At 53.7% G+C, this 12386-nt stretch overlaps 1 protein-coding gene across 1 annotated transcript; it reads right to left on the bottom strand.

Moving 5' to 3' along the window:
• Window positions 1-6313: 6313 nt before the first annotated feature.
• Window positions 6314-12160, bottom strand: Tcf15 (transcription factor 15). Its single transcript, XM_048347444.1, has 2 exons — window positions 11573-12160; window positions 6314-6965 (listed from the first exon to the last, which is right to left on the bottom strand). The coding sequence occupies exons 1-2, from the start codon at window positions 12095-12097 to the stop codon at window positions 6891-6893; spliced, it is 600 nt and encodes a 199-aa protein (XP_048203401.1). The 5' UTR covers window positions 12098-12160; the 3' UTR covers window positions 6314-6890.
• Window positions 12161-12386: the final 226 nt, after the last annotated feature.

The raw sequence follows: 12386 nt of genomic DNA, 5'->3' as shown, positions 1-12386 counted from the left end.
CATACCTCTGGTGTCTACTGGGCACCTAGCCTGCTAGGAGCTGCCTGCAGTGTGTGGCAGTGTGCTGGGGGGGGGGGGGGTTAGAGGGTAGGGCAGAGGGGGCGGGCGGGGGCTCTTCACCCAGCACTGCCTCAAGAGGGACTCCTGCCTTGGCCTCTGAGTTTAGCTGAAGGCAGCTGAGATTGAGTTTGGGCTCTGAACTCTGTGTGTGGAGGGTGGGAGGTGTCCATATATCTCATTTCTGTCAACTGGTGTCTGTATGACCTTGGGGACCACGGGAAGGTCACAGCTCCTGCCAGGCTGGGGCGGGCAGGGGTAGTGGTGTGGGGAAGAGCTCGCCGGTACCCTCCTCCCCTGTCCTTCAGGACTTTCGCCGTGTCTCGGGGGTGCTCTGGGTGCTGTTCAGAGGAGACGCCCTTGGCACCTGAGTGTGTCCTGGCACTCATGCTGTGGCAGCAGTGCCCTGGGCACCTTGCAGAATTTTCCACCTGGACAAAGCTACCTCTCACCTTGGCAGCACCAACCCCAAAGGATGCCTTTGCTCTCTCAGCCACTCATTCCCTCTTTAGAAAGGTCCACACATTTTTGGGGGGGAGGGGGTGTGTGCTGGGAATTGAACCCAGGGCATTGTGCATGCTAGTGTTCTACCAAGAACCACATCCCCAGCCCTGGATTTTTATTGTTTGCTCAGTACCTGCTCTTTCTGTAGGCTGCACCCACCATAAGGCTAGGCACTGTAAACTGACCCATTTTCTCATCATCCCAGAGCCTGGTGTGGCCTGTGGAGATGGTCTGGGCAGGTTTGTTGACTGACAGGCCACATTGGCCTATGATATTAAATTCAATCCACTTAGGTAGGTGCCAGTGGCTCATTCATGCCTATAATCCCAGCTACTCAGGAGACTGAAATATGAGGATTACAGTTCAAAGACAGCCCAAGCAGGGAAGCCCATGAGACTCATCTTCAATCAAACTAATAAAAAGCTGGAAGTGGAACTGTGGCTCAAGTGGTAGAGTCCTAACCTTGAGCATAAAAACTCAGAGACAGTGCCCAGATGGAGTTCAAGTACCATCAGGCACAAAACAACAACAACGATCAAGTTGTGTCCTATCCCTCTGGCTACATTTTCTCTCCTCCTTTGTGACTCAGGCCTGGGAGCTCTAGCCAGATCGATGGGTTAGAACATCGCTTTGGCTATCATCGGTTGGGCTTGCTCTTCTGGGGTTGGCTCAGCACTGTTGCCTACGTGCCGTGGCAAGATAAGGGAAAGCCAGCTGTGCAAGTCACCTTGAGTAGTGTCTGGGACAGTGGACAGGGCACATGCCTGCACAGACAGAGGTGTGTGGTGGCCGAGATCTCGTGGTGCTGGACAGCCATCACTCCTGGTTCAAATCCACTCAACAAGGGCTGGGAATATGGCCTAGTGGTAAAGTGGTAAAGTGATCGTCCTGTATACATGAATCCCTGGGTTCGATTCCTCAGCACCACATACATAGAAAAAGCTGGAAGTGGCACTGTGGCTCAAGTGGTAGAGTGCTAGCCTTGAGCAAAAAGAAGCCAGGGACAGTGCTCAGGCCCTGAGTTCAAGCCCCAGGACTGGCAAAAAATAAAACCAAAGAAACAAATCCACTCAGCAAGCTTTTCATCTTTTTTTATTTTAATTGGTTAATTAGTTAAATAATTGTATGCTGCTCCCGGCACTTCAATTCAGGGGCTCACACTGTTGCTTGGCTTTTTTGCTCAAGGTTGGAGCTCTACCACTTCAGTCATAACTCAACTTCCAGCTTTTTGCTGGTTAATTGGAGATAAGAGTCTCACGGACTTCTGATTCAGGCTGGCTTTGAACCACCATCCTTGGATCTCCTTCTCCTGAGTAGCCAGCCACTGGTGCTGGGCTCAAACAAGTTCTTTAACATTTTGTCCCTCAGTTTCCTCATTTACAAAATGGGACAATAATGCTGCTATGTATATGAATTATTTTGAGCATGTCAATTGAAGCCAGACAAATATAGTAGGCCTTCTAAAAAGTCAGGCATTTTTCTAAGCCTAGGGGGTTCAGAGAAAAAAAAAATCCCTGTATTTTACTGGCCTTCTTTCCCAAGGTCAGTCTGTCCCCACAGACAGAACCCTTCCTGTTCCCTGCGCTGGCTCAGAGAGGGCTAGATATCCATTGTGGGTCACCCAGGAGCAGGGGCCGCAGGCTTGGTCTCCTGCCTTCCAGCCTGCCTGCCCTCAGTGACTCCCCAGTTTCCAGGCCCTGCTAATGCGCCCTTTGACCTTACCCCTCTGGGAGCCTGCTCCTAGGCCCGTGGGGGTCCACAAATCTGGTCTGGATTAGACACGCTGTGAAGCAGAGCCTCCCTTCCTCCCCCCCAGCCCCCCTCAACCCGGCCGCCCAGTGGGACCCAAGCTCACAGCTGCTGTGGCTCGAAGGGACATAAATCATGGTGGCAGGAGGCCCAGGGGCCAGGGTCACCTCAGCCTCTGGAGGCACTTGAGGGCCTGGGAGTGGTGAGCTGAGGCACCTGGGTCCGCTGGGTATGTGTGTGGTTCTGTCTTCCGAGGGCCCAGTGTTGGGCTGAGGCATGGGGGTCCATTGGGGGTGTGTGCTTCTGTCCCCGGAGGGCCTAGGGGAGCAGGGGCGGCTCAGATGAGCCTGGGGACTGACTGACAGTCCCGCATCACCTCGGCCAAGAGGCTGGCTCCTTTGTGACTTTCTGTTTTGCAGTCATTTTGGAATACACCAAGAAGGGATAGAAGCAAGGCAGAGAAGGTCTGTGTACTATTTGTACCTGGCTTCACCAAAACTTCAGTAGAGCATTGCGATGTTCTGCCCGGCTTTCACCCCATGCTTGTTTTTCTCACCATCTCAGAGGGTGATGCCTACACCATATAAATATATAAATGTATATTTATCTAATTATAAGAAAATAAACATAAATATGTTTATATAATTATAAACGAGTATATAGAAATTATATCATATAAAACACAAATCATATATAAACTTATATATAATTTGTATAAATTAGGGAATACTATACATATATAAATATATAATACATTTTTACACATTATATAATATATAAATACTATATATTATATATAAATTGTATGTACATAAATATAGAAGTATATATAAATAACTGGGCACTGGTGGCTCTTGCCTGTAATCCTACCTGTTTGGGAGGCTGAGATCTGAGAACTGTGATTTGAAGTCAGCCTGGGCAAAAAGTCCCTGTGAGACCCTTGTCTTCAATGAATGACTCAGTAACTGGACGTCGAGCTGTGGCTCAAAGTATTACTAGCTTTGAGCAAAAGAGCTCAGAGGTGGCACCCAGGCTCTGAGTTCAAGCCCCACAACCAACAACAACAATAACAAAAAATAGATATATACATATACATATGTATATATATACATATATATACATATATATACATATGTATATGTCCTGGAATTTTTCTCTCTCAAACACAAGGCTAGATGGCCTCTTACATAATCATAGCTGTGGAAACAAGCTCAGAAGATTTGCCTCAGATACAATGTCTATCCTGTTGCACATATTTTGATTTAGTCCACTGTGCTCATAAAGCCTTTTGTGCTGCCCTGCTCCCAGCATCCAGTCCAAGGTCATGACCTGCACTCGGTGGTCCAGGTCTAGACACCTCAGGTCACAAGCATATGAGGTAAAAGATTCCAAAACACAGGACCCAGGTTGGGTGAAGGAAAGATGTGCATCTTTAGATGTAAGCTCTGTGCACTAAATTATATAATGTCTCCATGATAATGCATTGTGCTTGGGGTTTTCTGAGGGTAGGTAAGAGTTAATTTGTTAAATAGGCTGATTTCAGAATTCTTATGGCTTTTTATTTATTTTATTTTATTTTATTTTTTTTGGCCAGTCCTGGGCCTTGGACTCAGGGCCTGAGCACTGTCCCTGGCTTCTTCCCGCTCAAGGCTAGCACTCTGCCACTTGAGCCACAGCGCCACTTCTGGCCGTTTTCTGTATATGTGGTGCTGGGGAATCGAACCTAGGGCCTCGTGTATCTGAGGCAGGCACTCTTGCCACTAGGCTATATCCCCAGCCCCAATGGCTTTTTATTTTGGTAATGGGCCTGAACTCAGGGCCTGGGCTCTGTCCCTGAGCCTCTTTGTGCTGAAGGCTAGTGTTCTACCACTTGAGCCACAGCGTCACACTTCTGGCTTTTTCTGAGTATCTTGTTGGAGATAAGAGTCTCACAGACTTTCCTGCCTGGGTTGGCTTTGAGCTACTGTCCTCAGATCTCAGCCTCCTGAGTAGCTAGGATTACAGGCGTGAGTCACCAGCCCCCTGCTGTGGGAAATGTTTCCTGGTTGTTCCTTGGCTGGCATGCTGGGTTCCCAGGTACACTCGGGTGGTGCCAACTCTGGGAGCCATGTTCTGGTGGCATATGCAGGTTCCCACATGCGCACTCTACTTCCATAGGAAAGGCTTGGCTGACTGTGCCAGACGGCTGTTGAAGTACATGTTTAATGGACACTCTGCAGGACAGGTGTGCACTGGAGGCTGTTTAGGATGTTTTGGTTTTTTTTAGAGTATGGAGTATTTGAACTTTTTATAATGATGACATAAGCAAATAAATTAATGAATAAATATATGTGTGTCTATATATATACATACATGTATTTTTTTACAGCAATAGTAACCAGTTGGGTGTTTCTGGAGGGCCCACCAGAAGTTGCTAATGGCATTGCTCTGGCAAAGGAGCTGGGGGGGAGGGGGAGTTCTGTGATACTCACCCTATACTACTGCATGCATCTTGAACTATTTACCCAGTTTGCAAAATGGCCTATTAAAAACTACTTAACAAAGCAAAACAAACACTTTCTGTTCTTGCTGGTGAAAGATTGGGCCAAGGAGGCCCAGAGGGGTCAAGCAATATCTTAGGGTGGGGGGGGTCACCCGGCAAATTTGTTGCAGAAGTGGGCTTCCAGCCCAGAGCACCCAAGCATCTTCTGTGCCCCCACCCCCAGGTTTCCTGCCATTGACAAGGTCACAGTCCTTTTCCTGTGGCTTTGCCAGAGGCCGCCTGTACCTGGAGCAGTGTGCTTCCCTAGTTAGCCCAGGGGAGGAGGGGAGCAGCTTCACGGGGACTCAGGAGAGGCCACAAGCACTGTCCCTGGAATAGCAGGGAAGAGAGGGTGCGGCCATCGGGCTCCCCCTCCCCATGTCTCACAGAAGGGAGGAGTACAGTGGTTCTGCTGCTAGCACCCAGGATGATCTGGTGTGCCTTGGTTTTCCCTTGGTTTCTGTCTGTGAAGAGGACTGGGTGGGCAGGGCTCTGTCTTCTGGTGACTGGCATGGTGCCTGGTACACAGTAGCCATGAGGCAATCGTGTGGATAGGTAACATGGGCAGCCTCCATCCAGGCTCAACCGCAGGGTCAGAAGCATGGAGATGCAGGAACGTGGACCCTGGAGAAGACCGCAGGTAGGAAGCAGACAGGAAGCAGGCAGGGCTTGTTCAATGGAAGTAGGGGCATATGAACAGACCTGTAGAGGCAGTGGCAGCCCCCTGGCCTCCTGCGTGCCTCTTAGCTGGGCCTCACAGGGACCCTGGCCCAGCCCTGGGATGCCACTGCTGTCCTCAACTCAGCCAGATCAAAGGCAACAGAAACTTAGCCCCTGCCTCCCAGAGGGCCACAGGGGACAGGGGAAGGACCGCTGGACACTGGCAACCCATGTCTGTAACCCTTAGCTCCTCAGGAGGCTGAGATCTGAGGATCCAAGGTTAAAGCCAGCCTAGGCAGGACAGTCCATGAGACTCTTATCTCCAATTAACCATCAAAAAGCCAAAGGGGAGCTGTGGTTCAGTGGTATAGGGGAGTCAGGTGGCAGGTGCCACTTGTTGTCATCAGTCCCCCGAGTCATCCCAGCTAGCACAGGGGTGAGACCACATGCCTTCCCAGCCTTCCCAGCACTGGTGGTGTGGCCCTGGTGGTGGGGACCTGGACAGGGGACCGGGGACAGGGACAGGGAGTGTCCAGGCGCCTTGTGACGAGCAAGGACAAGCAGCCTCCCCTCTGTGCTGACGCAGGACAACAGCAAGCTCCACGAAAGGCACAAGGCAGGAGGAGGCAGGGAGGTGTGTGCCCGTCACGGGGTCCAGTGACCGAGGCAGCCTCCAGGAGGATGGGTGCGGGGGACTTCGTACCTCGTGACACTCGTGGCTCTTCAGTTTTGAACCGTGGATCTCATCGTTATTTGAAAATAAATAAAATGAGCATTTCTTCATCCACCACACCAGACACCAAGTGGTGTTTATGACATGGAATGATTGGCAAGCAGTGAGGGAGGCTGGTGTGCTCCACTTCCACACGAGCCACTGGCCTGCTCCAGCCCCCGCCCCAGGGCTCAGCAGCCTCCAGCCAGGGGCATGCCTGGCCGGGCCTCTGCCTAGTCCCAGGCAGATCTGCCTCTGATCTCACTCACGTCCATCAGTCCTCCCCTTCCTCAGCTGGGAGGGGAGAGACACCTTTTATTTAAAAATACTTTTATTTTAAACCCACCAATTCTCTCTCATATACATATACCTCATGTACACACACACACACACACACACACACACACACACACACACACTTCTGTCACCAACAGTTTTTGGTTTTCCAAAAGTTCTTTCTTGCCTCTGACCAGCCTGACCTTGGTGGGCTAGATGGGTCCTCAGGGCTCTCCATGGTGGGGTGGAGACGTCCCAGGGACTCTGCCTACAGGGTCCCAGGCCCAGGCCATTGTCCCTGGTGCTTAGGCAAAGAAGGGGTGGCTTGGCTTCTGGGGTCTTCTCCCCTGTGCAGCTCCTGGCCTCTTTCTCTGGGGTCTTGCTTGGAGCAAATGCTGTAGGGGCCCAGGCTCATCTCCGTGGCCCTCGAAGGGGGGCCACTCCCCTGACTTTCAAGCAGCTGCCCCCCAGGTCTCGACGGCCACCCTGCAGGAGGAGAGAAAGAGGCATTAGGAGGAATGAACCTCTGTGCCCAGCGACCGCAGCTTGATAAACCTCTCCCAGTTCTGTCACATAGCAAGCCCTCCACAGCTAAAAGCAGAAGGCGCTCTGGCCGAGCAGGGGGTGGTACAGTGGCCTCACGTGGTCAGAAGCAAGGGCAGGGCTGAGCTATTGTGCCCAAGGGGAAGTTTCTAGAGAGAAGAACATGTGCGAAATGGCTGACAGGTGTCCCTCAGACAGGATTTGGTACAAAAGGGCAGGAGAGGAGGGAGGTGGGCTGGAAAGGTAAAGAAGATACTTTGTTACCTCCTCATCCTTTCCCTACATCATCAGTGGCTTTTAAAACCATCCTTACAGGACAGTTACTAGTCTTTAGTAAAAAAGTCAAGTGGGCTGGGTGCTGGTGGCTCACACCTATATTCCTAGCTACTCAGGAGGTTGAGAGGCTGAGATCTGAAGATCATGGTTTGAAGCCAGCCTGGATAGGAAAGTCCCTGAGGCTTGGATCTCCAACAAACTACTAAAAAAAAAAAAAAAAAAAAGGCCAGGAGTAGTGCTGTGGCTCAAGTGGTAGAGCACAAGCCTTGAAAAAAGAAGCTCCGGAACAGCACTCAGGTCCTGAGTTCAAATCTGAGGACTGGCACAAAAAGAAAGCCAAGTGAGGGTCAGTGGCCTTGCATTCAAGCCCCAGTGTGTGTGTATACACATATAATATACTTTGTGTATGGGAAGGGGCTGAACCCAGGGCCTTATGCATGCTAAGCATGTGTCTCTCACCCCTGAAATTTTAATGTTATAACATTTATTTACACTAAAGAGCCAGATACCTCCCATTGTCTTGGCACAGCCTGGCTGTGTCCCCTGTGGTTACCTCATCGCCACCAGTACATCATGGATTCCTAGCCTGGGGGGGGGGGGAGGAGTCTCTGATTTGTGGGGAACATCGTCTCCCCCTCTTACCACCCTGGGATGGTTTCTCCTGAAACTGCCTAGTACTTGCGGCCTTTGGGATGCACTGCCCTGGGATAAGAACCTGAGGGAAGGCAGGGGTCCTCCTTTATTCCCATCAGGCCAGGCGCTCAGGGAAAAGACATTCCTCATTCTAAGGCTCCCCACCCCGCTCAGGCCCGCGTGGAGCGGGTGCCGACCAGTGTGGCTTGTGTTGGGTGGCGGCCACACAGTTCTTGTCCCTACTGGACACCGGAGGGGTCAACAGCTGTGAGAGTGCTCCTGATGGGCGCTCCAGCATCCAGCGACTAACCCAGAGGCACCTGGTCTATTGGTAAGAGTCAGAGTAGCAGGCGTGCTGTCCCGCAGGCTGTCCTGTATCAGGGACAGGGCTCTCGGTTCCTGCAGAGGACTAGCTGACCAGCTGCGAGCTCTGTCCCTGCCCGCTTCCCCACCCCCGTCCCTAGCCCTGGCCCAGGTTGAGGCAGATCCATCCAGATGTGAGCCCAGCCTCCCTGGAGGCTCGCTGGGCCCAGGGACAGCATGTTCACTAACAGGCAGGGCTATTTTGAGGGCTGAGGCCATGGTCCCAGCAGAGCCTGGGGCCTGCGCTTCTCAGACAAACTCTGGCAGGAGATGCTGAGGAGGCTGGAGTGGAGTTCTGAGGTTGGGGTAGAAAACTAGCTTCCCCTCCTTTCACTCAAATCTTCAGGGATGGTGAATATCACCTCCCACCCCAAGTAGGGGGCCATCTGCACCCTGGGTCCCCTGAGAATGTTGGGACAGCTCTCTTCCCTGATTCTCAGTTTCTTCACTTAGGATATGGATCCAAAATGATCCTTGGAATCCTGAGAGCACCTGAATGTGAACGTTGCCATCAATGTCGGTGGCAAAGAGAGCAAAGTTGTCCCTTAGGAAGCACTGTGGTTAAGAGTCAGGCTCAGGTGGGACAGTCCTGGCTTTCAGTCCTTCCTCTAAAAGCCAGCTGGACCCCAGACAAGTGACTGTGCCTCACAGAGCCTCAGTTTCCCCCTCTGTGCCAGGCAGTTCTTTATAGGCTTCATGAGCTTGCAGGTTTCACAGCTATTATGTAAAGATCTTAGCACAATGAAGTAGACAGGAAGTGTTTACAAGCACGAGTGTGTGGTGGTGGTACCGACTGGTCCCTGCCATACTCTGCACACTACCTTCGCTCCTAAGCTGGGCACACCAACAGAGGATGCTGATAGGCTCCACTCCCAGAGGACAAGAGAAAAGAGCCAAAGCAGAGATGAGAATGTCCTTCCCGTCTTCCATGTTCTCTTGCTACCATAGAGGCCCAGCTCTAAGTTGTCCTCAAGCAGGAAGGCCCACACCAGTCAGGATGAGAGGAAGTGGAGGCTTGGGGTGAAGGGATAGGGTCTGGGACCTTGGAGCTTCTTAGCCTCAGAGCTCAGAAGGGAGCCGGGCTTCCCGAGACAGCCAGTTTCCTTCCAGTTGAGTCCGTGGAGGGACCAGTGCTGGCCAGAATCTCCCCTGGCCAATTCCCAGAGGAGTCTGTGGAGTTGAGCATCGTGGCTTCTGTAGCCAAATTTGGCCGTGTTCTTGGTCCCACAGATGGATCCCAAGGAAGTGGCCAGGCCTAGACGAGACCCTGTAAGCTGTGGGACAGGCCTGAGACCTACAGAAGATAAGTGCCCTAATCCTGTCTGCTGTGTGGAACACACACCCCTTCTCCCCAGACCTGCAGCTACCTCATTGCTTGACAGACAGGCCTGAGTTCAACTCCTACTTCATCATTCACAATAGGACTCTGACTGGTGGCAGCATGTCCATGCAGGGAAGAGCCACAGTCCTTCATGCCTGCTGAGGGGTCTAAAAGGGTAACTCACGCAGACGGTCCAGCACCCATCAGCCTTCAGGAGGACAGCTGTCACTGTTGCCGGCCAATCTCTGCTTCCCCTCTGTGCTCTACCACCTGTAACTTCTTCCAACCTCCTCCAGGTCACGATTTTGAACCCCAGCTCCTGCTGTGTCATCTCAAACACCCCTCTTTACCTCTCCACCTTGGTTCCCACCCATCCTTCAGGAATTTAGACCCCAAACAGAGCTACCTGTCTCTGGGTTCTGCTAGGCCCTTGTGCTTGCTCCCCTTCCCATCATAAGACCCTGGCATCCTTGTCTTCATCTCTCAGTCCTGGTTCTGATGCAGCACCAGGAGCACCTGACTGACAGGCAGGGGACCCACACCTGCTTCTAGGGGTACATTCTCAAAGCCAATACACAGCTTCTGGGGCACTGTAGTAAGTAGGGTGCTTGCTCAGCACATACAGGACCCAGGATTCCATCCCTAGCACATAATAATAATCAATAAGAATAATGTTTAAAAAGCATCTGCTGGGCAGTGGAGCGCTGCTGAACTGGATGAAGAGATGGAAGGCAGTCAGGGAATACCAGGAAGGCCCACTCAGCCCCCAGACCCTAACTTCAGCCTGGAGGCCCAGTCCTGGGGTTCCCACTTCAGCCTGGGGCAGTGGCCAAGACCCACAGCTGGGAATCACAGGGACCCTGGAGAAGATATAAACCAGTGGCTTAGAAGACTGACCAGGGAAACTAAGGCAGGGAAACTAAGGCAAGGGCTGAGAAGCCAGTCTGGGGATCCGATGAGCCTAAGGAGGGAGTCTGGGGCCATTTCACATGGTAGAACAAGTGATCTATGGCAGATGTGGGAGCCAGGGTCTGCAGGATCACTGTCCTAACTACAGGTCCCACACCCTGACTGACCACTGAAGGCCAGTCAGAGCTCTCTGAGCCTCAGTTTCCCCACATGTAAAAAGCTGACACATGGACTGGCTTCCTCACTTTAGGAAAAGCCTGGACCAGAGAGAAGGGGAGGCTGGGGACAAAGCATGCTTTTAGGGGTCCTGGCAGGCTCTGAGGCCACCCAGCCCTACCAGCCCTATTAGTGTGGCCTGAATCCAGACTTAGGGCTCACCTCAGCACCTCACTACAGCTCAGCCCAATCAACTGTCTGAATGGTATATGCTGTGGCACCCTCTCCCTTTGGGGGCGTGGGGGGGGGGCTGTCAGGGACCCTCTGCTTCCTAAGCTGGGTGCCTCAGCTCCAGGTGGCGAGGCGTGTCTCCACTTCTTCGCAGTCTGCCTCTTGTGAGTTAGGTCTTAATGATGATGAGGGTCACTTCATCTGAGATGGGGATGTACAGCAATCACCTGCCCACCATAAACCCAAGCATGCGACTTCATCTTCCCGAGCCTGGGATCCTCTTTCACCAAGCCATGAACGGAAGGGTTAACCTACCACCTGCCAGACTCCCTCTCTCCTGAAGGTCAAGAGGAGGCTATGCACCCAGCACAGAGGAAGCAAGAGCTCCATGAAGGACGGTTTTCATGACTCTTTGCTTCTGTCTTCTCAGACGTAAAGGCACTTCTAGTTGGAGCGGGTGCCCTGCCCTTCAATTAAATGGGCTCCAGCTTCTGGGCCTCCCGCGCCCTTTCTAAAGTTTAGCGGACATGAAGTGACTAGTTTCTATTACATCCCTATCTCAGGCACCCATCAATGACTCCACGTCGCTTCCTCCTCGCCACAAGGGGGGCCTGTGCCCCTGTAGGGCTCCCCAGAAGCGCCGTCCCCCGCCGCCACTCACCCCCTTGCGCTGGTTGCTGAGGCAGAAGGTGCAGATGGAGCGCGGCTGGCGACCGTCGGCGGCGGCGGCGGCGGCGGGGACGGCGCTCTTGGCGCTGCCCGCCGCGCGGAAGCACGGCTGCCCGTCGTCGGCCGCGTCCCCCAGGAGCAGCACGTTGGCCAGGTGCGCGATGTAGCTGGACGCCAGGCGCAGCGTCTCGATCTTGGAGAGCTTGCGGTCCACCGGCTCGGTGGGGATGAGCGTGCGCAGCGCGGTGAAGGCCGTGTTCACGCTCTGCGTGCGGTCCCGCTCCCGCGCGTTGGCCGCCTGTCGCTGTCGCACCACCACCACAGGACCCGCGCCACCGCTCGCTCGCCGCCCGCCCCCGGGCCCCGGGCCGCGCCGCGCCGCCTCCAGGCCTTCGCAACAGCCGAACGACTGGTCCGAAGCGTCGCTCTCGCTGCGGTTCTCCTCGTCCTCGCTCAGCAGCCGCACGTCGGGGTACAGCACGTGAGCGCCCACGGGGCGCAGCAGCGCGAACGCCATGGCACGGGGCTGCGTCTCCCACTCCAAGCGCCGGGTCACCCAGCGTAGACCACGGCCGCGGTGCGCTCCCGCGCGCTCCCACGGCCTCGCCGACCGCCGCCTTATAGCAGAGGGAGGGGCCAATCAGGGGGCGGCTCCGGGCCGGGGGCGGGGGCAGGGGCTCCGCCGAGCCAATGAGGAGCCGCCCACTCCGCCCCGGCCAATGGCGACGCGCCGGTCGTTCCAGGCCCTCAGGTTGAAAGCGGCCCGGGAGCTGGGCGCCCGCCCCGCAGATTCGAGGTCTGGAGAG

The sequence above is a fragment of the Perognathus longimembris genome, chromosome 6 (assembly GCF_023159225.1).
Source record: "Perognathus longimembris pacificus isolate PPM17 chromosome 6, ASM2315922v1, whole genome shotgun sequence".
Lineage (NCBI taxonomy): Eukaryota > Metazoa > Chordata > Mammalia > Rodentia > Heteromyidae > Perognathus > Perognathus longimembris.
Note: the sequence above shows the minus strand (reverse complement) of the source record. Positions and strands in the feature narration are given on the sequence as shown.